Source organism: Tupaia chinensis, unplaced genomic scaffold (assembly GCF_000334495.1).
Source record: "Tupaia chinensis unplaced genomic scaffold, TupChi_1.0 Scaffold149705_1, whole genome shotgun sequence".
In the NCBI taxonomy this organism is placed as follows: Eukaryota; Metazoa; Chordata; class Mammalia; order Scandentia; family Tupaiidae; genus Tupaia; species Tupaia belangeri.
Window position 1 is genome coordinate 4729 of NW_006209549.1, and position 13687 is coordinate 18415.

At 37.2% G+C, this 13687-nt stretch overlaps 1 protein-coding gene across 1 annotated transcript in view; it reads left to right on the forward strand.

Moving 5' to 3' along the window:
• LUZP2 (leucine zipper protein 2) overlaps positions 1 to 13687 on the forward strand; it is a gene marked incomplete at its 5' end in the record, with an annotated part of 113897 nt that overhangs the window by 3633 nt on the left and 96577 nt on the right. Inside the window, 1 exon segment of the mRNA XM_006171518.2 lies at positions 8578 to 8640. Coding sequence (XP_006171580.2) covers positions 8578 to 8640 — 63 coding nt within the window.

Consider the following 13687-nt stretch of genomic DNA (forward strand, 5'->3'; position numbering starts at 1 on the left):
AAAAAAAAAAAAAAAGGCACCATTTATATGATGTCTAGAAAATTTTACAGTGAAAACTGACAGAAGGAGATTTCTCAGATAACCATAACACTTAAGAAACAAATACATGCATGGTGTGGGGTGAAATCATCTCATGCATTACTTATGTTAAAAATGATCCTACTTAATCCAGATTTATTTCCCCTCTTCATATTTATCTGTTTAATCTAGAAATGTAGCTCATGGTAAGTGTGACTATCTTTAATGATAGTCATAAATTATAGCACTGCTATCATAATAAGTGATTGTTTACACCTCAATGAGAGGAGACAAGTGTCACCGTGTTAGGTCCTTTAAGAAGCATGCACAAAAATGATTTGATGTGTAAAAAATGTTTTCAGAGAAAACCTGTGATTGATAAGGAACAGGCATGAGAAACTTTAGAACATGATGGAGAACTGATTTCTGTGAAAGACAGGAGCAGGAAGAAGGTTGGGTCAAACCAGAAGGTGGTTTATATACATTAAAAGTTTGCCCCTATTCTGGGGACCAGCAGTTGGAATAATGGCTACGTCACTGGACTCCCACGTCATTAACCATGGTTCAAGTCTCGGACCTGGTGGCTTAAAACTCATACTGGGCACATGTGTGTGTGTGCCCAAGATCCCTAGAGGAGAATGGAGGAGAAGGGTTTGCAGTGTGACCATCCCCCCAGGGGATGATTTCTCATTTTCTCACTTTCTGTCTCTCTGTCTCTCTCTGTTTTTCTGGCAAGCACATGCACCCTATAGCAAAAACCTCTCCAAAGAAAAAGTTTACCCCTATTCACACAGTCATCTACAAGTAAGACAAAGAGCTGCTGGAACACTGTCATCTTCTAAACATGTATGAACCACTCCTGGTTCTTTTTCCTGTTCTTATCTTCTAGTGGGAGAGGAGGGAAAGTACCCGCATTGATCTTTCAAAGTGGAACTAGAAAAGAGTGTGTCTCTTTTGGAGGATGCCACTTGGAAGCACTAGGTCCCATACCTAGCCAACTTGAAGGGAGGCGAGAAAATGTCTTTTAAGTCAAGGTCATGTGGCCAGCCCCAATCTGATGATTTCTTTTATTAAAGAAAGCAGGGCTACCCTCTGATGAACAAGTGAAACTCATGATTACCAACATTAAAATTCAAGTCTAACATAAAATAAAAATACCATTCTGATATTCTTATGAACTAAATAAAGTTTTAATGCAGAGAATCTAGAAGTTGGTGCTTCATTGGATGACAAATCTCATTCAGTGGTCTGTGCTTCCGATCCAGTGGACTATGTCATTCCATCTCGTTTCACTTGGGCTAAACAGACTTATACGTTATTTATGTTTGTTAAATTTCTAGAAATGGTAAAAATGTAGTTTTTGCAGATTCTAAATAGTACTTCCAAGAGACTAAGCAAGTGGAATGACATTTTAAAGAAGAAATCTCTGGACAGACACTGTGTTGAGGTCATCACCCCATTCCCAGGCTCCCCACACCACTCGTGCACAGGAGGAAGATAGGGCTCCTGGGTGATGGGTCTGCAGTAGTCAGGAAAAAAAAAAGAAAGGGCTACCTTTATGTGTTAGCCTCTTACTCCCAGACTCATGTTTAGTTTTTTCTACATCTCAGTGCCTTGGAGAGAGAATATGTTATCTTTGATTTCTTTTTTATCCATTGCAAAAAGCTCCTTTTTTTGACCTAATGTTGAAATGTTTTGCAACAAGTTCATTGTGGCTTATTAATTTGCCTTATCCCATTATTTTTCTTTATAAGGAGTAAATTTAGAGCTTAACATTCTGGGTAAGGAGGACATATACATTTTGTTTATTACAATAAAGCTTCAGAATTTTGTTATGGATTTGAGAAAATTTCATGACACTGGCACCAACACTTAGAATTACTATTGTAGTCAAAATAAAATCACTAAAATTTCTAATAGTAATATCTTGTTTATGTGTTAAGATAGTAATATTTTGTAATGTGTTTATTCTTTGCATAACCTTTCATCAAATTCTAAAATGAGACTTTGCTTTTAAACTTTTTATATTTGATAAGGAATGCATGTGCTCAGTGGAGAGGAGAGAGAGAGGGAAATGAGAAAATACCCCTCCAAGGGAAATGGCTGTGCTACAATCCCTTCTCCATGCTCCTCTGGGAATTTTGGGCATGCACGCACATGTATTCTGTCTGACCTACATTCCGATTCACTAGGTTACGAAATGCAGGTGATTCGCAGTAGAGAAGGACTGTGGTTTGCAGTGGTTAAGGTGTTATAACACTTTTAAGTTTCTTCCCTAACTGATTGTGCTTATAGCACTGGATGATGATGTGAGAATTATGATGCCATCTTTTTTTTTAATTATTATCTTTTTTTTATTCTTTCATTTCTTTTATTTATTTCATTTTCTTTTATACATTCAATCACATTATTATTTGGCTTACCAAATGGATATTTCAACAGGTGAACATCTCTCCCTGGTACAGCTGGTAAAACTACAAAATATCTTCAACAGATAATAACACATTTTTTTGTGCCATTAATGCTTTGCCTCCTTATTTTTCTTCTCAATGTCCTTCCTCAGACTCTCCTCTTTTACAAACATTATATCTGGTATTTACAAGTATATACTGTGTTTCTATATCCTTTAGTCAATTAGCTTCAGTCACAGAGTGCAGACACTCAGTATATATTAAGTGGGGATATACAATGCCTCTCCTTTATAGCCTGGCTTGCTTCACTCAGCAGTAAATCTTCCATATTAATCCACTTCATCCACTTCCTTTCAAAAGCCAGGGTTTTGCTGTTTTGTTTGTTTGTTTGTTTGTTTGTTTTTTGTTTTTTTTTTTAACGGCTGAATAGTATTTTATTGGGCATATGTGCCATAGTTTTCCTATCCACTCATCTGTACGTGAGCATTTGGGTTGTTTACATGACTTAGCAATTGTGAATAGTGCCTCAATAAACATAGAGGTGCAAGCTCTTTTCCAATTAAGTATTCTTCTGTCCTCTATGATGCCATCTTAACACAACTTCCCACTTTGCAGAGTTTCCTTCACTGAAAGAAATGTTCTGAATACAATAGTAAGATGAATCATGGCACATTTGGAGTTGGCTCAGTGGAAAATTCATATGTATAAACATTATATGCTTGGAAAATTGTAAAATATAAACAATTCAGGTGGATTTTTTTTTTAGAGAGAGAGAGAGAGAGAGAGAGAGAGAGAGAGAGATTTTTACTATAAGGTCTGTGTGCTTGCTGGAGAGAGAGAGAGAGAAAGAATGTGAGAAATCACCTTTCAGGGGAGATGCCATGCCACAATCCCTTCTCCATTATTCTCCTGGGATTTGGAGTATGCATGCACACATGCCTGGTATGAGTTTTAAGCCTTTAAGTGCACAGTTTGATGATTTTACCAATATATAGACTCAAGGTATAGAATCTTTCCATCACTTCTAAAAATTTCTTCTTGTTATTTTACATCCAGTCTCTACCCTTGGTTCTAGCTCATGCCAGTCATTCACCTGGTTTCTGTACTTATTCATGTTGCATTTCTAGAATAGCATACACATGAAATTATAGAAACCATAGCTTCTAGTGACTGGACTCATTCTGATTGTATACTGCTTTTAAAATCCATTCATGTTGTTACATGGTTCAGTACTTTATTTATTTGTTTGTTTATTACTTTTGAATTTTCTATAGGATATGTGTGCTTACTAAGGAGAGACACAGGGAAAGGGAAAGTGAGATAGCATTTCTTAGGGGAATGGTCACACTGCAGTCTCTTCTCCTGCATTTCCTCTTTGGAATTCTGGGCATGCACGCAAATGTACCTGATGTGTTTCTCAGGCTACCATGCCCAGGACTTGAACTGTACAGTCAGCCATATGGGATCCAGCCACCTTAATTACCATGCCATGGTTTGGCCTATTTATCTCTATTTTTAAAAAAATGCTCAAAAGTATTCTTGTATTCTATTTCATGGGCCTACCCCAATTTGCTTATACACCAGTTAATAGATATTTGGTTGTTTCTAGACTCTGGCTATTATAAAGATGCTATAAACATTTTTGAATATCATAGGTATTTTGGGTAAATATCTATGAGGAATTATCATGCAATATAGTGGCCATATATTTAACACTATGAGACACTGCTAAGCTGTTTCTCACATTGACCTTCCTATTTCACAATCCCATTTAACTTCTTTAAAAATTAACCTTATTTTCTTCAGGTGACAATGATAATCTATTTACTTTTGCCTTTTTTGTCTCCTGGGGAAAGAGTCAGGACCTGTGACAGTAAGCAGAGCTACAATTAACCACGGCTCTTGTGTTAGAATGCTGGAAACTGGGTCTGTCCTGGGAAACTGGGAATGAATTATCCACATCTATGATTTAACAGAACATCATTTAGTGTGGAAGTCCGACAGGTCTTCTGGGAGATTTTTTTGTTAATCCTTTTTTATATTTGTAATTGCCTTCTTAAAAAGTTCACTCTTCTATAGTACAAACACCATTCACTTCAGCATCTTAGCATTCTAGCCACTGTCCTCACCTTCTATCTCATTGGCTTGCTGTCTGGTTCCTTGAACATAAGTCAAATTCAAACTTGGTCATTAATTTAAAATTATTCATGTTCCATGTTTAAAAATAAAAGTGATTGAGCCAGCAGGTAACATGGAGATTAAGGTGTTGGATCCCACACGGTCTACTTCATGGTTCAAGTCCTGAATCCAGCAGCTTGAAAACCATGCCAGGCGTATGTGCATGCATGCCCGAAAATCACAAAAGGAGACTGGAGGAAAAGGGATAGCAGTGTTACCTTCCCCACTGAGCAATGATTTCCTCTCTTTGTCTCCCTCTGGCAAGTACACACACTCTATAGAAAAATAATCAAAAGAAAATTTCATGACACTGGCACCAACACTTAGAATTACTATTGTAGTCAAAATAAAATCACTAAAATTTCTAATAGTAATATCTTGTTTATGTGTTAAGATAGTAATATCTTGTAATGTGTTTATTCTTTGCATAACCTTTCATCAAATTCTAAAATGAGACTTTGCTTTTAAACTTTTTATATTTGATAAGGAATGCATGTGCTCAGTGGAGAGGAGAGAGAGAGGGAAATGAGAAAATACCCCTCCAAGGGAAATGGCTGTGCTACAATCCCTTCTCCATGCTCCTCTGGGAATTTTGGGCATGCACGCACATGTATTCTGTCTGACCTACATTCCGATTCACTAGGTTACGAAATGCAGGTGATTCGCAGTAGAGAAGGACTGTGGTTTGCAGTGGTTAAGGTGTTATAACACTTTTAAGTTTCTTCCCTAACTGATTGTGCTTATAGCACTGGATGATGATGTGAGAATTATGATGCCATCTTTTTTTTTAATTATTATCTTTTTTTTATTCTTTCATTTCTTTTATTTATTTCATTTTCTTTTATACATTCAATCACATTATTATTTGGCTTACCAAATGGATATTTCAACAGGTGAACATCTCTCCCTGGTACAGCTGGTAAAACTACAAAATATCTTCAACAGATAATAACACATTTTTTTGTGCCATTAATGCTTTGCCTCCTTATTTTTCTTCTCAATGTCCTTCCTCAGACTCTCCTCTTTTACAAACATTATATCTGGTATTTACAACTATATACTGTGTTTCTATATCCTTTAGTCAATTAGTTTCAGTCACAGAGTGCAGACACTCAGTATATATTAAGTGGGGACATACAATCCCTCTCCTGTATAGCCTGGCTTGCTTCACTCAGCAGTAAATCTTCCATATTAATCCACTTCATCCACTTCCTTTCAAAAGCCAGGGTTTTGCTGTTTTGTTTGTTTGTTTGTTGGTTTGTTGGTTTGTTTTTAATGGCTGAATAGTATTTTATTGGGCATATGTGCCATAGTTTTCCTATCCACTCATCTGTACGTGAGCATTTGGGTTGTTTACATGACTTAGCAATTGTGAATAGTGCCTCAATAAACATAGAGGTGCAAGCTCTTTTCCAATTAAGTATTCTTCTGTCCTCTATGATGCCATCTTAACACAACTTCCCACTTTGCAGAGTTTCCTTCACTGAAAGAAATGTTCTGAATACAATAGTAAGATGAATCATGGCACATTTGGAGTTGGCTCAGTGGAAAATTCATATGTATAAACATTATATGCTTGGAAAATTGTAAAATATAAACAATTCAGGTGGATTTTTTTTTTTTTTAGAGAGAGAGAGAGAGAGAGAGAGAAATTTTTACTATAAGGTCTGTGTGCGTCTGTGTGCTTGCTGGAGAGAGAGAGAGAGAAAGAATGTGAGAAATCACCTTTCAGGGGAGATGCCATGCCACAATCCCTTCTCCATTATTCTCCTGGGATTTGGAGTATGCATGCACACATGCCTGGTATGAGTTTTAAGCCTTTAAGTGCACAAACTGTGGTCAACTGCATGAGAGTCCAGCAGTTGACTACACCATCTGCTGGTCCTAAGGTGGACCTTTTTTTATATGAAAGAGGAGTTTCATATCTACACAATTGACTTGGATGTTATAATCACATAGGATTTTGTATGGATCCCTGTGGTAACCAGCTACTTTGAAATGGAATTTTATGTGATATAGATTACATATAATACATCTTTAAGTGCACAGTTTGATGATTTTACCAATATATAGACTCAAGGTATAGAATCTTTCCATCACTTCTAAAAATTTCTTCTTGTTATTTTACATCCAGTCTCTACCCTTGGTTCTAGCTCATGCCAGTCATTCACCTGGTTTCTGTACTTATTCATGTTGCATTTCTAGAATAGCATACACATGAAATTATAGAAACCATAGCTTCTAGTGACTAGACTCATTCTCATTGTATACTGCTTTTAAAATCCATTCATGTTGTTACATGGTTCAGTACTTTATTTATTTGTTTGTTTATTACTTTTGAATTTTCTATAGGATATGTGTGCTTACTAAGGAGAGACACAGGGAAAGGGAAAGTGAGATAGCATTTCTTAGGGGAATGGTCACACTGCAGTCTCTTCTCCTGCATTTCCTCTTTGGAATTCTGGGCATGCACGCAAATGTACCTGATGTGTTTCTCAGGCTACCATGCCCAGGACTTGAACTGTACAGTCAGCCATATGGGATCCAGCCACCTTAATTACCATGCCATGGTTTGGCCTATTTATCTCTATTTTTAAAAAAATGCTCAAAAGTATTCTTGTATTCTATTTCATGGGCCTACCCCAATTTGCTTATACACCAGTTAATAGATATTTGGTTGTTTCTAGACTCTGGCTATTATAAATAAAGATGCTATAAACATTTTTGAATATCATAGGTATTTTGGGTAACTATCTATGAGGAATTATCATGCAATATAGTGGCCATATATTTAACACTATGAGACACTGCTAAGCTGTTTCTCACATTGACCTTCCTATTTCACAATCCCATTTAACTTCTTTAAAAATTAACCTTATTTTCTTCAGGTGACAATGATAATCTATTTACTTTTGCCTTTTTTGTCTCCTGAGGAAAGAGTCAGGACCTGTGACAGTAAGCAGAGCTACAATTAACCACGGCTCTTGTGTTAGAATGCTGGAAACTGGGTCTGTCCTGGGAAACTGGGAATGAATTATCCACATCTATGATTTAACAGAACATCATTTAGTGTGGAAGTCCGACAGGTCTTCTGGGAGATTTTTTTGTTAATCCTTTTTTATATTTGTAATTGCCTTCTTAAAAAGTTCACTCTTCTATAGTACAAACACCATTCACTTCAGCATCTTAGCATTCTAGCCACTGTCCTCACCTTCTATCTCATTGGCTTGCTGTCTGGTTCCTTGAACATAAGTCAAATTCAAACTTGGTCATTAATTTAAAATTATTCATGTTCCATGTTTAAAAATAAAAGTGATTGAGCCAGCAGGTAACATGGAGATTAAGGTGTTGGATCCCACACGGTCTACTTCATGGTTCAAGTCCTGAATCCAGCAGCTTGAAAACCATGCCAGGCGTATGTGCATGCATGCCCGAAAATCACAAAAGGAGACTGGAGGAAAAGGGATAGCAGTGTTACCTTCCCCACTGAGCAATGATTTCCTCTCTTTGTCTCCCTCTGGCAAGTACACACACTCTATAGAAAAATAATCAAAATTAAAATGAAAGAAAAATAATTAAGATAGTCAGTGAGAACTGAGGCATGTGTATGTGCAAATGTGTTTAGCACCTAGAATTAGACTGTTGGCCATTTCTGGGTGACAGAAAATGTGTGTTTGGGTATGGACTGGGAGAATGCCAACATGCAAACTTTCTTTAGATAACACATTTTCAACAACATGATTTTTCATAATAGGATTTAGGTTTCCTCCTCCTCTCTAATATATCTGGCTCCCCAACTCCCAAAGCAGAGATTAAGCTTTTCTGTTTCACTTCCAAACTAGTAGAACTTGGTTTTGCTTGGCTGCAAAATTTCCATGTCGTATCAAAAAAAAAAATTCATCTTGAAGTTTGAAAATATAAATGAATTACAGAATTAATCCATGTACTTTTTTTCTTTATTCTCTTGCAGTCCAAAAAAATCCAAGCCCAGCTAAAGGAGCTTCGTTATGGGAAGAAGGATTTATTATTTAAGGTAAGCATCATTCTCGCCCTCAGCCTGCTCACTTAACACCTAAACTATCAATTAAAAAAAAAAAATTAGTTTCTTAACTTTCTCAAGAATAAAGCTCTATTTGACTGCGTTAAAGATACTTTCATGTTCTTTCCTCCCTAATTGGTGGAGATAAATGAAGCATGATTTCTTAAGTACAGGCCTAATCAAAGGCACTCAGCCCAAAGAGTTTAAAGTTTCTTTGAATCTTCAGTTACTTTAATTCAACACCAAGCAATATTGTCTTTTGGAATATTTACATAAATTAGAGCATTTATTGAGGCTATTTCGAAAGATGAAGTTCATTGATGATCTGTAGTCCTGATTTCCAGAGATACCTCCATGAATCTCTTTATTGTTAAGTCATTATATTTGTTAATGATTATTATTGATTGATTTGGCCTTTACCAGGCTATTTGATAAATAGCTATGACTAAATCGACATTCATCGCCCTCTAGGGATGTAGTAGATTGAATAACAATCCCCAAATACACAAGTGCTAGTGCCTGGAACCCATAAATGTTATTTTTATGTGACAATGAACACTGCAGAAGGAACTAAGTTAGAGATTTTGAAAAGGGAAGTTTTTTTGTTTGTTTGTTTTTTTCTAAAGAGCTTTTAGCCTTAGGGTGGATGCACTCACCAGAGAGACAGAGACAGTGAGAGAGAAAGTAGGAAATCACTCTCTAGGGGAGATAGCCATGCCACAATCTCTTCTTTATTTCTTCCTGGGATTTTGAGCACACCTGCATCAGTGCCAGGAGTTTGTTTCAAACCACTAGGTCCAAGACTCAAACCAGGTCAACCATTTGTGAGTCCAGCAACGTAACTGCTAAGCCATCTGCTGGCCTCAAAAAGGGAAGATTGTTTTGATTATCCAGGTAGTACTGAAATATAACCACATGAGCTTGTGTAAGAGTGAGGCAAGATGGTGTAACCCTGCAGCCTGATGGTTTAGGGAAGCTGAATCTCGCCTGGGCAGCCATGGTTCAAATCTCAGCTCCAGGAGCTTGAAAAAGACTTCAGGGCTTATGCATCAGTGCCCCAAAGGATGGAGAAATGAGAAAGAAGGGATGACCATGCTCATTAGACAGTGCTTTCACTCTCTTCCTTTTTCTTTCCCACTTTCTCTTTGTCCTTCTTTTTCTTTCTGTCTCTCTCTTTCTCTGGTGAGTGCACATACTCTCTGACAAGTCCAAAAACAAAAACAAACAATTAAACAAAAAACAAGAGTAGAATAAGGCAAGTGGTCCAAAGAAGAAGAAGGCTATGTGATCACAGAAGTAGCAGAAGAAAAAAAGAAAAAGAAGTTTTTTATAGCTTTGACAAGAAACTAGACATGCCTACATAGTAAATGTTAATCCCATGAAATTAATTTTAGACTTCTTATCTCCAACTGTAAAAGAATAAATTTGTATAGTTTCTAGCTAGTTAGCTTGAAATCATTTGTTTTAGCTGCATGAACAAACAAATATATACCTTTCTTCCCTGGAGCAGGAGAGATAGACGAAGGTGATTTTAATTATATCGCATGGATATTTGCTTTGCCAAATGCAATTGCATGATACAGCAGTAAGCTCTTAATACTAAGGATAGCAATGTGTTTAATAAAATAAGTGTAAATTACTTCATATATAATATTTTAAAAGAACATTTTCTTTACAATGATCAGTCCTATCAAGGAGGGTTATGTTTAAATTAAAGTGAAAAAACTATGTATTTTATTTAATGTTTTATTTAATGGTTTGAAAACTTGTGCAGTTTTTTTTTTTTTTTTTTTTAATAAAAACAACAAGAGAACACTTTTTGCTTCCCTTTAGTACCTTTACTTTTGGCTTAGAGTTACAGTAATGTGCTCCCATTGTGTCAACCAGTATTTATTAAACACTCATTCCAGGCCAGGGATAAATCTGGGCACATCTTACCATTTGCTCTTCCATAAATATGCTTCATGCCATTCTGTTGGCTTCACTTATAACAAGATATTTCCTAGCACTCCAATCAAATTGTGAATTAATTCGCACTGATACTTACTCACTCTAACATCTAGAACTCTGCTCTTCTTATGTAGTAAGTAGATTGTTTAAGAATTTGAAACCTATATTTCTTCTACCTTTCATCATCTCTCATGCTGAAAGTCTTGAGTTCAGGGTATCGGAAAGCTTATGTTCAGTCTTACCTTAGCTTTTGCTATTCTTAACAATAAATGAAATGAATAACAACAACAACAATAAATACAGTAGTTTTTATAGCAGTAAGAACAAATACAGATAGAGTGTTTTGTGCGTGTGCATCTTAATTAGCAAAGAAACTTCTAGTTCTCGTGAATGAGTTTAACTGAATAAGGTCCGGAGTGTTATAGAACAAAATCAGGTTCTCTATGGCTCATGAGGAGTACATGTTAGGCTGAGTGACTTAAACAAAGATAGAAGGTCATATGAGACTTTTAAAATCTTTTGAATTTTCTCAAATTGAAGAGTGTTAGAAAAGTTGGGGGAAGAAAATGAGAAAATACAGTAATGTTCATTGTTTTATTTCTTTGTAATATGCCAGTTCAACATAGATTAGAAACTTTTCAGTTTTCAGAAATAACCTAAATCAGAGTTTATTGAAAATCGTTATGACTTCAAACATGAGATGTGATATTTGTAAGCCTCATGGTCTCACGTCACTTTGAGAGGTGCACATACATGTGAAGCCAGGAGAGCTGCATGTGAGTGAACCGTGAAGCTGCCTGAATCAGCATGCAGTCAGCGTATACTGTCCTCCAAAAGCTGTTTCACAACAGGATTTTTGTTAACTCAAAAATAATGAGAGGTCAGGACTGGTAGGTGGTGTGCTGGTTAAGGCACTGGACTCTCACTTGGCCAACTGCTATTCAAGTCCCAGACCTGACGGCTTGCTTTTTCAGTTTCCGTTTCTCTCTGGTCAAATTTAAAAAATAATATTAACAAACAAAATTAAGTAAATAAATGATTCTACTTTTTTTTTTTTTTTGGAGAGGTTTTTGCTATAGGGCGCATGCGCTCGCCAGAAAGACAGAGAGAGACAGAAAATGAAAATCAACCTCCCAGGGGGGATGGTTACGCCACAATCCCTCCTCCTTCATTCTCCTCGCAGGATCTTGGGCACACACGCACACGCCCGGCGTGAGTTTAAGCTTTAAGCCACTAGGTCCAGGACTCGAACCGTGGTGAGCTACGTGGAAGTTCAGCGACATAGCCATTATGCTAACTGCTGGTCCCAATAAACGATTCTTTAAAAAAATAACTAGAGGTTTCAAAATACAGTAATTTTAGTTTATTTAGTAGCCTAACAGTATCTATAAGATTCAAGTGTTGTTTTGATTTTTCATATTTCCCTCCTACCTTTTCATATCACAATCCTTAACTTGCTGAAGTGTTCTAAGCTTTGGCTCCTTATTATATTATAATGGTTGGTAAATATTTATACTAAGCTGTGTCTTCATTAACTGGGTACAAAGTCAAAGGGAAAAAGGAGGACACCTCTCCTTCAGGGTCATTAAATTTACAAAGAAAGAATTTTTAAGTCTCCTCGAACGAGGTCATGTACCTCACACAAAAGTAAAGCTCAAATATTTTCAGCTTCTATTGTGATTTATTTTTATTTTGTATGGTTTTTGCCATAGGGCATGTGTGCTCATCAGAAAGAGAGAGAGGGAGAGAGAGAGGAGAGAGGAAAAGTGAGAATCACCCTCTGGGGAAATGGCTATGCCACAATCCCTTCTCTTCCCCTCTATTCTCCTCCTAGGATTTCGGCCATGCATGCACATGTGCCAGGCATGATTTTCAAGCCACCAGGTCCAGTTTTCAAACCGCAGTCAGCCATGTGGGAGCCTGGCACCTTAACCACCATGCCACCTGCTGGCATCTTTTACTTTTAATAAAGTAAAAGGAAGGGAATTGCTGAGGAGGAGGCAGACAATAGTTTTTACTACAATGAACTCATCCACTATTCCTCTTGATGGCTGCCAACTTATCCGATTTCCTTACTACTGGAACAGTGACATCTTAACTCTTGAATAATGTAAGCTATAATACATACATAGATAAATAAGTCAGGGAACTTGATAGTAGGAACTCCTATCTGTAGCACTAATAGGTGTATGGCCACACAATTTCACCTGTGAACCTTTGAAAACGAGTCTACCCATGGTTTTTGCTAATACTTTGCTGAACTATAAGATGAGTAGTAGAAGGACCAGCAGTTAGCGTAATGGCTATGTTGCTGGAATCCCACGTAGTCGACCGCGGTTCGCGTCCCCGACCCAGTGGCTTAAAACTCATGCCAGGCACATGTGCGTGCGTGCGTGCCCAAGATCCCGAGAGGAGACTGGAGTAGAAGGGATTGTGGCATGGCCATCCCCCCTGGGGGGGGTGATTTCTCGCTTTCTGTCTCTATGTCTCTCTGTCTGTCTGGCGAGCGCACGCGCCCTATAGCGAAAACCTCTCCCCCCCAAAAATAAAAAAAAAGATGAGTAGTAGAAAATCCTTTCAAGTAGTTTCCACTTAAATTCTGTTAATTTTGATATATTTAATGGTTTTGAGTAAAAGTAAACTCAAGGAGCAAAATTTGTTTCAAAACTTCTAAATTTTAGCCTGTAAGTATAAAAAATAAATAAAATCATCCTGATTATCACAAGCCACGATACAGAATTCACTTAAAATTGAAGAACTGACTTTTGCCTGGGGAAGACTGTTAAGTACAGCAAATATCCTCCACTAAAGAAAAAGGTGGGGTATACTGACTAATGACCAGAATCAAGTTACTTGGTATCCTCATTGATTCCATTAGAGCTAATATTTTCCAGAATTTCTACTCTTCATTTTTCTCTTTTTACATTTCACAAATACACTTCCTTCATTTAAAGAGTATTAGTTGTTGGGACCAGCAGTTAGCGTAAGGGCTATGTCGCCGGACTCCCACGTAGCCGACTGCGGTTCACGTCCCAGACCCAGTGGCTTAAACTCATGTCGGGCGCGTATGCGTGCGTGCCCAAGATCCCCA